The following is a 13546-nucleotide window of genomic DNA, read 5'->3' on the forward strand; positions in this document are numbered from 1 at the left end:
TTATTGCATACTGCACCTTATCACTCACTTATCACTCTCGGATGCAATTGGGTCTTTCTCTGAAATCGTTTTCAAGTTATATATAGTATAAATATTATTAATAATGACCATCAGGATTCTCGGAATACAATGCGCCCTAGAACCTTAATTTAACTATAAATTTCAAAGTAATAGTATAATTCGGCAATTTGTTGTCTTTGCTCTCTTTCTCCGTATGATTAATTCGACTAGTAATCCTGCTTAAGAATACTCTTTATACGATCAGAGACTCGCCTTGATGCGATGTTGTAAACATTAGTATTTCACATAAACATAATTTGCCTGTGGGATATCTTGATTCTCTCCATTCACCTTCTGCTAATTTGAATACCAACCATCTTCATACTTGGAATGTAACTTTCTTTGTTTTCCCATTCCTTCCCTTCAACCTTATTGAAATGAGCCTTGATTGGATATGTGGTTCCTAAGGTGAGCACTTACTTTCTCGCCAGTTGCCATGAGTCACCTGAAATTCGCTTTTTAAGGCACTGTTGCCTCCGCTGACACCAATGAGTCAACCAAAAACTGCCGTTCTTCGAGTATCGCCTGCTTTGGATGGATGACTGTTTCCAAGAAGATGGACCCCGCATTTGTATCTTGTAAATGTGGCGTGTTCTTTTGTCGCCTGGTGGTGGGCAGTAAGCGGAATTTAAATGGAAGAATTGCCGGTTCGGGTGGTATATTGAGTTCAGACTTCGCTGCACTTTCGATGGGCTTTGGTGTCATTTCACTCAGCTGGCTCCATTTTATTCGAGCGCCACGCACAATTGGCCGCACTTTTTGTGCCACATACTCAACATACATACATATGTATATAGCTGACAGTCAGTGAAGCACCTCTCATCCGCATGTGAAGCAGTTAATTGCGTTGGCAGCCACTTGACTACCTTAACAACTTCCTGCAGGATACACAAGAGTATCCACTCCACAAAGACCAGATCCGATCCAGCCAAAATTCGGCAATTTGCATAAAATCCACTCGACGTCAACAGCCAGAATTCAGGGCCACACTCGTGCTGCGGCATGTCAAATGTCATTTTCAATTGTCAATGGCAGGCGACTCGACAATCGACAACGCTCACCTGTCAACGGGAAATGCTGCTCGCACAGGCATCGACACACCGGAAAATCCCCATGGATACCCATCCATCTCCTCGAACCTATATTCCCAAAAAAAGGTTGGAGTTTGCTTTGAATTCTACTGATTTTTTATGTTGTGATTATAGTTGTGTTAAGATTTATTTTGAAATTCAAAGGCTGCTACCAGATGGTATGGCTATTCTCTGATCGCCTTGGCGATTCCTTCCACAATTGACACAGCGAAAGGAAGAAGTAGCGCGAACACCACACCAACTCCGCCCTGAGCAGGAACACCATCGACCTGTTGGTTGTTGTGTGCCCGGTACCTCCTGATCACATTGTTGGCATAGGTCCGATCCTGGACAGTCAGTGGCAGACGACTGGAGTACTTCTCGTAGAACTCAATCAATGCGGGCAAATTTCGGGACTTGGTGTATCTATCGACCTCTGAGTTGCCGAAGACTGCGAGCATTTGACGTGCCTTGGCCGTGAATTCAGGATCACTCTGTGCATGTTCTGCTTCCAAATATCCAAGAAGTGCCAGCAGGAAGCTACAAATTTAACGAATGTAGATTTGTCTATCTATCTTTAAGCGGATAAATACTTGCCCAAATAGAATGACTGTCTTCATATTTCGTCTTGATGTTGCACTTAGTAGGATGCGATTGAAACTCTTTAGTTGTGCTCTAAAATGCATCTGTATTTATAGCTATGCTGTGATCATGTTCAAGACACTGTCTTATCATCTTTGCTTGAACTTATTCTGAATAAATCATTTTCTCGGTATTCCATAGTCTTAAAAAAAATCATCGGTAGATAATGCCGCTATATATATATATTGATATATAAGAAAAATATTTAGCCTTGCAGAGGGCATTAAAATGACTGTCAAAATGAAACCTATTTCTTATTTGAGCAGCTTTTATAAAAGCCAAAACTATAGGATATTTCTTATTTGAGCAGCTATATAGAACTATAAGATATAAATTTATTAGCTAATCGGAGCTGAGATATGTTTAAAAAAAGGAGGCAATATCAAGCCGTTTTAATTAATTACGATAAAGCGTGAATGACTATATACATGGTTTCTCATTTATTTAGTCGCTGGTAAATCATGTTTTCCCCCAAAAGTCGATACTAGATCATTTGTAGGCAGGGTTTGTATTATGGTTTTACTTCTTTTAGATAAAATATCAGATATTTAAAGTATAGTTTTTAAATTATTTCATTTTTATTATACTTTCTACATAAAATGGGTCCAAAAGTTTTTGAAAAGTTGACTATTTCTTGAGCTGGCAAAGTTAGAATTTAAGAAATTAAGAAATTACAAGTTATAAGCTTTTCCATTTGGTCTCATTCAACGGCCTTTACAATGATCGAAATTGCTGTCTTGATAATGTCAGACAACCATCCTCCCTGGGCAGATACTCCGTCAACTTGCTGGTTTCGTTGTGCCTTATATTGCCTCATAGCATTATTGATACTAATCCTTTCCTGAGGTGTCAATCGTAGGCGACTGGAGTATTTCTCGTAGAAGGCAATCAGCGTGGGCAAATTGCGAGCCTTCGTGTATTTATCGACGGAGGGATTGCCGAATACTTGGGCTATTTCTCGGGACTTGGCCGCGAATTCAGCTTCACTTTGGCAGTGTCCTGAACCCAAAAGGCAGCCAAGAACAACGAGAAGGCAGCTAAAAATCTTCAATATTAAACCGGATGGATATGGGACCAATTGGAGTATTGCTCACCTGATTTGCAGTGCGGAATTCATCTTTGATATTGATGTGCTGCTGTGTACTGTTCGAGTGTTACTCATAAGTTGCAGTATCAATCGCTGCGCTTTTATATGTGGATTTTCATCGATCTGCTCCGCTTTCTTACAAAAAGTCTTGAACATATTTAACGAAATATTCTAAGAAAAGGTGCATTTGGAATTTTATACGGTTATTAGCCTTTTTAAAAAGTGATATTTAACCACTTTCTTAAAAACAAGAATGGAATCAAATGATTTTGGTGCCTTACTATAAAATTAAATTCTCGAAATTAGTTCTTCATTCGACAAAGAACTTGTCGGAATGGAGTTTTGCCCACACATCGGCGCGTTTCATTAAAAAGCGCCCACGTATTATGAATGGGAAATGGAATGAAAGTGCGGCTGTCAGAGGCTTTTCACATTTTCATTAGCTTGCGGTTCTGTCAGCGCGTTTGATCTGAGAAATTAATGCAATACCACGGCCGGAACGAACTGAGCTCTTGTAAATAGGAACAGCTGTCGCGAAGTTCAAAAGAGTCGAGCCCCCCTGCCATCGTAAGAAGAAGTGACCCTAGACCATGGAGTCTAAGCCTCGGTCACGTAGTGCAGTTGGAAAATATTTTGTAATTGAATTTTAATGCACGTCGCTGGCTGTGGCAACCTGTCGCATTAGCGTCAGTGGCGGAGACACAGGACCCTCGGCGAGTCCTTGGGGGCAGGAGCTAATCAGTTGCGGCGCAGACACCTGCAGGACATAATTTCCGAAGCCCAACAAGTGAGCCGGTCTTATGACGCCTCAACATGCGTTGTCTAGCCATGAAAGTAAATCAAAATGCAGCAGGGCGCAAAAATACTTCAGCAAGGCTATGGATATCTGCGTGGCCAGCGCAGTGAAAAGGGGTTAAATTGTGGAATCCGAGGCAGACAGTTAGGTGCAAGCCAGACAGGATGTTCAGAGGGGCTGGGGGCACATATGGCAATATCCTTGTTGGTCCGACGACGCTGGCCATTGGAAATCCCAGCTACCTTCTTTTATTTAATAAAGCATTTTTCAAGGCAATTGATATATGGTGCGAGCGTGCCAATTCTTACACTTTTACCAGACAGGGTAAGTGTAAATGAATTTTTATTGCATTTTTCAAAACAGAATTTTCCTCCACCTATTTTAGATAGAAGAATATTTATTATATTTTAACAAATTCAAGAGGATAATCAGCAAATTAAAATACGCATTTGCCCAAACTTATTTCACACATATGGGTAATTTTCAATGACGGCATCGCGAGGCACAAATTGAAACCGCACTCACCACATTATAATGCCTGGAAATTGTTTTTATTAATTCAATCCCGAAACTCAGTGAACCAAGCAGCGCGGACTAAAAGTGTTTCCTGACCGGGCATTTCCACCTGTCTGCTGTCCACTCGAGTGTTCAATGGCAAACCGACCCTCAACAGCCTCGATTTGATACACTTTTTTGGGCTCCTTTTTTGCTCATCCACTTTTTTCCGGTTTTAGTTGACCCCCGAGGGTCGAGTGGGTTAAATGAACCGAACATTTTTGGGCTGTTCAATTTATTTGAACGTCCTTTTGCGTTAATGCTCATGTGACGCCATAATGCGTCATATTTATTGAAGAGGTAGAGAATTCTTTTAGCGTCAGGGAAAAATAAAATATTATGATAAGAGCATAAGTATTTATTTATTTACTGTACTTACACTACTTTACAGAGCTTTGGTAATAAACACAGTGAACTGAATATCCAAATTAAAAAAAAATAATCTTTAATTTTTTTATTTTATTATTAAATATTAAATATTTAAAGGAATCCCTTTTCCTACATATAAATTATTTTCTACATTTGGCCGTACGTAATTTACATCTAACATATACATTCGACATGGTTTCAAAAATGACTAAATGTATCTGGTACTCAAACCTAAGTCTCCAATTGTCGACATCCGTACAAATCAGGGTGGCAGCGCGTGATATGTTTAACCATTAGGATGGCAGGCCCCATATATTAGATAGGAAATTATTTGAAAATTTTATGTTTATGTTAAATTCAGAAAATATATCAAAATAATGTGCGCCAAATTAAGGTCGATAAGTTGGCGGCAATGGCGGAACGGTGGAACATGGAACTTGGAAACGGTTTTTATGTATTTTTTTTTTCGTTATTTAGAGGTGAATTCAAAAAAAAAAAGATCTAACTATCTATGTGCGACTTAAGTTTTTAGGACTCAAGAAAGTATATCAAATATGCAATTGAAAAATCTTATATAGGCCTAATTTAGTAATGATCCTGGAAAAGTGCATCAAGAAGTAATCCACAGATTTTTATATCGCATAACAGTGGGTGGATTTTAAGGGCATCAAGTACCACAGCCAATCCATACCATTAGCTTAAGTCGTACATATATAGTTAGATCTTTCATTTTTATTTGTTAGAATTTAGCTGTAAATAACGAAAAAATATTTAAATAAAAAACTTGCCCATGTTCCAAATTCCAACGTGCCGCCAACGACGCTAACCAATCGACCTTAATTTTACCCACATATGAAAATGATATTTTTATACCCTTGCAAAAATCAAGGTCTTTTCGGTGGTTTAAGTTAACCATACAATGAAATTAAATATTTATGTTAAAAAGCACATAAATGTATAGCTTGTTGTTTTGCATTTGCTATCTGGCATTATGCAAAACGCAATTCAACAAATTGCTCGCAAATCTTTTGCAACATTTGTCAGGCTTGGCGAATCGAAAACCAGTTGCAGTTTTCCGTATGCCAGAAAATCAAAAAGATACAACTGCAGGCGCTCTGGCTCAAAAGCCAACTTTTTTCATTCGAACTCCCTCACGGCATGTGCCAAACAATTAAAAGCAACTCAAAGCGTGCGGCAAGCAATCGTAAGCCTTTAAGCCATAACTGACCTTTCCACATGCCCCAATCAAACCAGTTGGTGTGTGTGTACGTTATCTGTCTGTTTATATACATGTATTGTGGCCAACAGCAGCAGCTGAGACTTGGATTTGGACTTAATTGGTTTCCAATAACTTTGCCACGGCTCCAAGCTATTATTCTCAGCTATGATTTTGGCCAACATCGTGCATTTTTAATTATCATCTTGGAAAGCAGAGGAATGATAATCCCAAAGAACTCGAATGATAACTAAGAGCAATGTGTTTTTATTATTTATATTTCGACAATCTTAATCTATTGTTTTTCTATCCGCTGGCCTTAATTTATCAATTTAAATTGGACAGATTTGACATTCCTTTCCCCTTCCATATACTTTTTATTATTTTTCCAGTGCAAATCAATGATTAACTGACTGATTGGAATCCTCAGCCAATGATTTCCATTCCACAAGATTAATGAGCTGCGGCAAAATAATGGAAGGCCATAAAATGTTCTGTGCGTGCACATGGTGCTTGGATATCGCTGTCAATTAATGAATTTCCATCGTCAACTTGCCAGCCAATCAAGTTTCACTTTTCATTCACCAAACCAAACACTTGTGAACATTTTGCATGTTTTTTTTCGGTTTTTGGCGGATTGCAATAGCATAACCAGCCCGCCCTTGGCTCAATTATTTCTGGCGTTTAAGCCGGGCTGCCAAACGCCCAAACAGTGCGAAACGAGTTTCGGTTGTTGGCATCAGGAAAAGAGCGAACATAGTTTCGAACTCGGCTTTTCTCTTAACTTTGCGCCAACAGCTGTATCTGGCTCTCTCCATCGCAGTGTGGCTAAAAGACATTTGTTGCTTTGGCAGCAGACAGTTGAGTTGGACCGAAAGTGGGTGGAGGAACTCTGCGAGAGAACCACCACCACGACCAACCCACTTGGCAGTCGCAAGATTCCCTTACTCTGCTCCTGGCCATGATTCACATCATATGGCAGGACTCAGGACTAAGGACTTGGCCGAAAGAGAAATGAAGCGAGGAGTTCTGGAAAAACAGGAGAACTTAAGAACGCTTTTTATATGCACGTACTGGGGAACCATAAACCCGAATGAATGTCGTTCTAAGAGAAAGGAATATGACAGTTTTATTGGTGTTTTGGTAGCTGGAAATGCCGTTTAATCTTAGGAAAAAAAAAAACAGTTTTTAAATTTACAAAAAATATATAAGTGTTCTTTAATTACAAAGTTTGTTGTTTGAAACCGCTTGATTATTATTAATGCAGTGCGCCAAATCAGCGAATTCTTTATCTTCGTACTAAGACAGCCCATAAATTTAAATTGCAAGCTGGCAGCTCGAGAGCCATGCTACAAACTTTGCCAGAACTTCCATTTCGCCAAACTTTCCTACCCACTGCCACATCCGATCCGCTTCCCTCGTTTTTGCTGTTTTGGTAAATTATCATGCTCCGGGCTGCTTAACTATTTAACAAGTGCGTGGCCAGCAGAGCACGAACCAAAAAAATACGCCCAAAGCCAAAAAATGCCAAGCTCCAGAGTTGCAAACAGACAGGTATGGCCATACAGAAATGGCGTGGAGTTCGGGTGGGCAGGTGTCTTGAATTCGACTGGCGTTGCATGTCACAAAACCTTTTACTTTCAACACAAGCCCCGCCAGAGTGCTCTTTTCCGCAGCGGCTCTCTTTGGGTCTCTCTTAAATGGATTTTCGAATTTTCCCTGCCTTTCGAACTTGGGGTTTCCACACGGCACAACGGAAGAGCAACCCCAGAAACGCATTTGAACACTCGGTCTTTGCGGTTGGCACATGAAAATGCTGCGGCAGAAGCGAATGAAAACAGCGCGTTCATAAAAACATTTAAAATTCAGTAAAAATGTAGAAAGTTGAAAAATAAATAGATCTAATAAATACGTTGTGTACAGTTTTAAAGTGACTTGTGCTGTAATAGATTAGGATTTCCCTTCCCCAAGAGCTCAAGTGTGACTCTCAACAAAAAGGAGTATTAAAGCTCTTTAATAAATTCAAACGAAATATTTTCCTCGCAATAAATATATATTCAAATGATAAGTGAAGTGCGGCTTATTTTCGAGTGCTGGGATAACAAAAAGAATTCCCATGAGTTACGCGAACTTGCATACTTTTCAGCGTGCGGATAACAATGTTCGTGGAGTGAAAACTTTTCTAATATTTGCCGACATCAGATAAAGGTAAATTTGTTTAATTAACATGTTCCAATCTGGATGCCACCTTCGCCAGCAAATGGAGTAGCAGCGGGTGTCAATGACTGCCCCGGGGCATTAAACCCTCGGACCGACTTTGACTTCCATTCGAAGTCCTGCCTTTGTTTACTCGCTCCTGGTGTGTTTGCTCTAGTGTTTGTCCTTCTGTTCTGCTGGCCAAGTTGTATGCAAAGAAGGTCACAAAAAGGGCTCCATGTCAAAGGTAAAGGTAAACAAACATGGAAGCCAGAGCTCGCTCGCATTTTCCCACATGTCACCCTAATCAATTTACTCGCTCCGTCTATCAGCTGTCCATCAATTTCGACAATTACTTCAAATAGCAGACCTCCTTCTATGTACATATGTTCGTTTATTCCAACTAGTCAGGGGCCATAAATCTTAAAAGGGCACCCACTGGGGAGCAACTTTTCCAAAAAAGACAACACCTATAGCAACAGGCAGTGTGTACACTTCGAAGGACCTGCTTTTTCACCTCTCTAACCCCTCGAGGTGCTTTGCTTAATAGTTTCTGTGCTCGGGCTTAGCTGGAATTTACAATGAGTTAGGCGGCTTTCGAGGCACGCCTGACTGGGGTCTGAAGAACCCCCAGCAACCGCAGAGGGTTAAGCGGGTTAAGCTCATCCAGACGCCATGTGGTTTCCATTCCGAATCAGTTGAAAAACTAAACAGCTTTTGGGTGTAGAATAATATTGTAAATACTTCTACAAGCGTGTTCATTTGAATTACATTTATTTCTGGGTGCACTTCAAATTATTTAATAAACACTTGTTGATTACATTCCTTTAAATTAAAGCCCCATGCCAAAAAAAAAAACAGAGGTTTATATAAATATGTGCCCTTATATTGCGGAAAAACATTAAATAACCAGAGTTACTTAATTCGAATCCATTCGTTAAGCCCAACAACAATCTGATACACTCTCCCCCCTTCTTAGACTCAATGTAAGTGCAATGAACTTCGGCAAACGTTGGGTTCTCGTTTTCCTTTAATTTTGTTTTCCCGACATTCCAACCCTTCTGCAAGGTGAAATGGCACTTAATTTAATGTTAAATTTATGTAAGACAGTCAGAGGCTAATAAAAACGCCTCAAACGCCGGCCTGGCATATATAAAACTTTTATGTCGGCCAGCGCAGAAAGATATTCACACTACTGCGCCAAGGGAAAGCGAACGGAGGAAGGACCTTTGAGTCCGGGAACAGGACGAGGCAGGACAGGATAGCCCGAACGGGGCCATAAACGGGTTGGCCTAAAAACGGCAGAAGTTTGCCGCAGTGGAAACTGTCAAGTGGCGAACCAAAAACAATACCGCAACGCAAACCCACTTTGCATGATTTAGGGCCATAGGGAAAATCGCAATATACCTTGCGATATACCACTTATCCTGCTGCTGCTTATCCTGGCTCACACATACTTCTGGCTATTCAGATATGCGAGCGGCCGAGAGGTGTGTCCTTTGTATGGAAAATCGATGGCACAATGTGATTAGCAACACAAAATTACTCGGCGTGGAAGGGGGCGATCGAAGAGGGCTTGTCTTTTGCGTGTCCTCTTCCTGAAGGACCCTGAAGTAGACTGACAAGCGACGTAAACAAACTAACTAACTTAGCAAATGAGTTTATTAATGAGCAAACTAAGTAGCTCTGCAAGTTGGAAATGGAAATGGAAAGGGGAAAATAGGTGGAGAGACCATTAAGTTCTATGATTAAAACATGCTTGAAAGGCTAGCCTTTAGTTTGAACTAAAACTGGGAGTTTAATACACCGGCAGATGTCCTGTCATTAAACCTCGACGTCTGTCCACAAATTACTCCATGTCTGGTGCTTTATATAAGTTTCATCTATCTTCTTCCCCTAGCCAATTGCTAAAGTCAACTTGCCTGGTTTCTGTATCCCTCATTTCCGGTTTTTATCCTGCTTCTCCACACGATTTCCTCAGTCTGCTCTTTGTCTGTAATTTGCAGCTTTCTTAATTAAAATGTGCAACCAAAAACCCAGCTCCCTAATTTTTCAGACTGTGCTATTCTCAACCATCGAACCAAGCTGAGGTATTGTGTTTTTGTTTAGCATATTAACAAAGTTTTGTGCTTAATTTAATCTGCACTCGTTTGACGCTTTCATTCGAGGACTCTCCTGAACTTCAAAGTAACTGGCCAAGAATTTTTGTTTCGCAAAACTTGCCGAAAAAGTTTCGCCTTTGAGTGGCCCGCTACACCATGTTTAAACCCACTGGCAGGCCGATTTTCGTCTTACCAACTGGACCCATTTTCCTGGCTGCCATAATTTATGACCCACACAGTTGGTCGAGTATCGCAAAAGGCAAACAATTGCTTTGGGGAAATGCTCCCTGTCGGTTGCATAATTGATGTGGGCCTGCTCGTACGAGTGTGCAATTCTTTTTGCTACCCAGTAATCGCGAGTCAGGGAGTTTGATTCAGTGGGATAATGGAAACTGAAAGAAATGGGAAATGATATGAAACTTAAAAGGAAATAACTCCTTTGTATTTCTGTTTGACAATAATTATATCTGTAAATTGTATATTTTATTAATGTGTATAAATAGATAATAATCGTAGAGCGCAGATGGCTGGTTTGGTGTAAAGGATCCCATCTTTGCTACTCAGTTGGCAAAGGCGCCTACTAAATCCTCCATTATATCCTTGACACAGTCCACGCTCTTTGCCATGTTTTCGAGTGCTGCCTGCTTTTAGGCGCCTTTTCGCCTTGTTTGCCGCCACTTGCAAGGCCATCGCGGAATAGAAACCAGGCTGGGAGGAGCTCGGCTGAAGGTTGCGTGCCAACTCATCTCGGATCGAGCGAACCACCCACATTCCGGCCTGCATGTTCGACACTTTTATTAATGCGCTCGTAACGCTCGTAAGGCTGTCAGAATTCCATTCACAGAACGTTATCGTGTCCGTGGAAAGGGAAGGGGATCCGAAGGATACTGTAGCATTGTTCGCCATTTCCTGGGCTGATAAGTCGGAATACTTTGTCGCCAACGCTTGTTGCCCTGCTGACAGTTGTAATAAATGAAAAGGATTGCAGGATACCAATGGGACATCGAATTCCACATGGTTATAACAGGAAATATATGTTTTCGCTAGGAAGCTAAGCATAAAATAAGTTGAAAAAGAGGTTTATAATTCTAATGCAGTGATTCCTTACTTCGAAGAAGTACAATAAAGAGAACTATGTTAATTCCAAGGCAATCACTTAACGAGCTTTTTCTCGCCGGAGTCATTACCACATCCCAAGTCCTGCTCATGACCATCATTAGTCACTTTCGCATGTACGCACGTAGACTGCGCAAACACAAGTGGCTGGGTGAATTGGGGTCACTAATTTTTGTCAAGGACCTGAATTCCACGCCTAATTATCTACGTAAAAGCCCATGCCAGTTCGGCGAATTTGGGAGCCAACTGTCAATTAAAAGCGGCAATTACGCCAATGTGTTGCCACCTCGCAAAGCAAACCCCCCTCTGAAACCCTCTGAAAACATGGCCTCCAGAGGCATTCTCATTTAAATTGAACACGTGCTTTTGGTCAGGGAATAAATTAGCGAGACTAAATTAAAAACTAAACGAAAACAGGCCCGAATTTAAATGGACCGACACTCTGAAGCGCAATGAGTACCGCTTGTTTATGGCTTTTCACTTTGTCTTTTCGCCCTGGTTTGTTGTTTTCTTTGTTGTTGTTGTGCTCCTGCTCCACTCGGATGCCATGCAAATTACATTTTGTGCACGAAATTAGGAAACTCCAGCGGACTAAAATGGCCAAAATGGTGGGAGCCATGGAACCGAACTGGGTAGTTCGGTGCAGACATGCATGGAATTTCATTTTTGCACTCTCGCCTGGGGAGGCATTTATTTTTTGGCAACACGTACTACGTACTACATACATACATGTATATGCCCCATGTGCTCCCAAAAACTAAAGTCCGCGCACTGACATCGATACAAAGAGTAAAGTGCGGCAGGACGAAGCTCTGAAGTGCGGCAGGATTCCATTTAGGCGACGAGGTCCTTGCCACCCCCAAGCACAATGAAGGATGAGGCTTTTATTTTGAACATTAAAGGCTGGCAGGGAAGAATTAGTGTGATTAGCAAAAGCTGACTTTAGTATCGAACAAAATAAAGCAAAGCGAAGCAATGTAGATTTAATAAAAATGCAATATTTAATTCTTAGTAATTTCCATTCGCATGTCAGTCCTTGGAATTTATGCATGTCCTCTGCAAATGACGTATATTGCTCACTTACTGGTAATAAAAACCTTCTTAAAAGTACTCTGCATCTGAAAATTTGTTAGCTATTTTTGAACTTTTTTGCATTAAAAGCAAAAGCTGTCAAATAAGTATCAAAATAAGTTACTAGCAACACAATACCCAAACAAGGTGCAGCTTTAAAAACATATATAAATGTTATTATGAATATTTTGAATCACACAAGACGAATTAATACGTCAAACAGTTGTGTAAGTAAGTGTATGGAAAGTTCGGCTTTAAGCTGACCTCCTCTTCTTTCCGTTTCGAATAATGGCTATAAATCCACTTTCCGCTGCTCCTTTGGAATTTCCTGCTTATGACGCCTGTTCCGGAATTGGTGAGCACCAGTTTTCTTTTTCTTTTTCGACCGCCCGCAAAAAATTTATGCGCAATTTTTTGCAGAAGCTGTGCGGTGAAAAAAGCAAGAAAAATGCCTCCATTGCAAAGGATCCTGTGGCTGCGCGTCATTTGTTTCCCGTTTGCCACCGCAGCACCGTGCGTTCAATTGAAACAGAAATTTAAGCTGAACAGAACTTGCAGTGCACATTGAATTCGCATACTTAATCCCACTAAATAAATAAATTCAAAGAAACACACATACACAGTGTCCAAAAGAACGATAAATAAACATTGCTTGTATGCAATATCACGACATGTTAATACAATATATAAAATAAACAAAGCCTTTGACTGGAGATGAGTTCAGAGCAATCAATCAATTGTTGTATGCGTTTAAGTTAACTTTAATTGAATTTAAGGGCAACGCTCATATTCGCCCACCCATTTTGACTGATATTCCTTTCATCGATTTCACCCACTTGCCGTTCAGAAGGCAAGTCGGGGGTCATTTGACCACCTACACTGCGATACGGCGGCAATCGCTATTGATTTTTGCTGCCAGCTACGTACCTACGTCCCCCCATTTCCAGCCCCTCCCCTTTCATGCATATTGAGTGCGCGACAATTTATGAGCTTTATGTGTCACTTCTGATGCCACTTTCACTGGCATTTTCCGCCCACACCCACCCCCAACCAACATGGGACAGTCACGCATTCTTCGAGGGTATGACGAACAGAACCCAACCCTCGGATCCAAATGGACGTCTCAGTTTCAGAGGGAGAATGTTGTTTTTTTTTCCCTCCAGTTGGGTCTGAGCTGAACTGTAATTGCTTGCTGGGGTGTTGTTTGGTTTTACGACCCAGACAGCTGTTTTCCATCGTCCTTCGGCTGCGTTCAACTTTATGGAG

General features: G+C 40.9%; 3 protein-coding genes and 3 long non-coding RNA genes across 18 annotated transcripts in view; 3 read left to right on the forward strand and 3 right to left on the reverse strand.

Annotated features, from left to right (window-relative positions):
* Positions 1-13546, forward strand: part of sick (sickie) — a 162060-nt gene that overhangs the window by 114218 nt on the left and 34296 nt on the right. The window contains exon 1 of one of the 10 annotated variants that reach the window (NM_001273679.1): positions 7579-8003. The exons of the other annotated variants lie outside the window; for them this stretch is intronic. The gene's annotated coding sequence lies outside the window, so the exon portion shown is untranslated. Of the gene's footprint in view, positions 1-7578; positions 8004-13546 lie in introns of those variants that run through there. 10 annotated transcript variants of the gene reach the window in all.
* On the reverse strand, positions 66-1229 carry lncRNA:CR43097 (long non-coding RNA:CR43097). 2 transcript variants are annotated; one of them, NR_073808.1, is made up of 2 exons: positions 1122-1229; positions 66-1055 (listed from the first exon to the last, which is right to left on the reverse strand). It is a non-coding gene; the product is annotated as a long non-coding RNA:CR43097 (long non-coding RNA). The 2 variants fall into 2 exon arrangements; NR_048013.1 differs by having other exon boundaries at positions 66-1229.
* On the reverse strand, positions 1233-1795 carry TotF (Turandot F). Its single transcript, NM_080519.4, has 2 exons — positions 1728-1795; positions 1233-1670 (listed from the first exon to the last, which is right to left on the reverse strand). Exons 1-2 carry the CDS (start codon positions 1748-1750, stop codon positions 1316-1318), a joined length of 378 nt encoding a protein of 125 aa, NP_536780.3. The 5' UTR covers positions 1751-1795; the 3' UTR covers positions 1233-1315.
* Positions 2356-2934, reverse strand: TotE (Turandot E; the record flags this gene model as incomplete). The annotated part of the gene is made up of 2 exons (NM_176063.3): positions 2356-2809; positions 2867-2934. The coding sequence occupies 2 exons, from the start codon at positions 2932-2934 to the stop codon at positions 2473-2475; spliced, it is 405 nt and encodes a 134-aa protein (NP_788077.2). The 3' UTR covers positions 2356-2472.
* Positions 9263-11344, forward strand: lncRNA:CR43828 (long non-coding RNA:CR43828). Its single transcript, NR_073809.1, has one exon. It is a non-coding gene; the product is annotated as a long non-coding RNA:CR43828 (long non-coding RNA).
* lncRNA:CR43827 (long non-coding RNA:CR43827) lies at positions 12382-12992 on the forward strand. Of its 3 annotated transcripts, none has more exons than NR_073811.2 (2): positions 12382-12635; positions 12701-12992. It is a non-coding gene; the product is annotated as a long non-coding RNA:CR43827 (long non-coding RNA). The 3 variants fall into 3 exon arrangements; NR_073812.2 differs by having other exon boundaries at positions 12704-12992; NR_073810.2 differs by having other exon boundaries at positions 12382-12507; positions 12704-12992.

The sequence above is a fragment of the Drosophila melanogaster genome, chromosome 2L, assembly GCF_000001215.4.
Source record: "Drosophila melanogaster chromosome 2L".
In the NCBI taxonomy this organism is placed as follows: Eukaryota; Metazoa; Arthropoda; class Insecta; order Diptera; family Drosophilidae; genus Drosophila; species Drosophila melanogaster.

Excerpts from the sequence above, each read along its gene's own strand:
- TotF (NM_080519.4), bottom strand. The coding sequence starts at position 1,750 with ATGAAGACAGTCATTCTATTTGG. Across the intron at positions 1,671-1,727 it reads AAGACAGTCATTCTATTTGG|CTTCCTGCTGGCACTTCTTG; the intron begins GCAAGTATTTAT and ends TTAAATTTGTAG.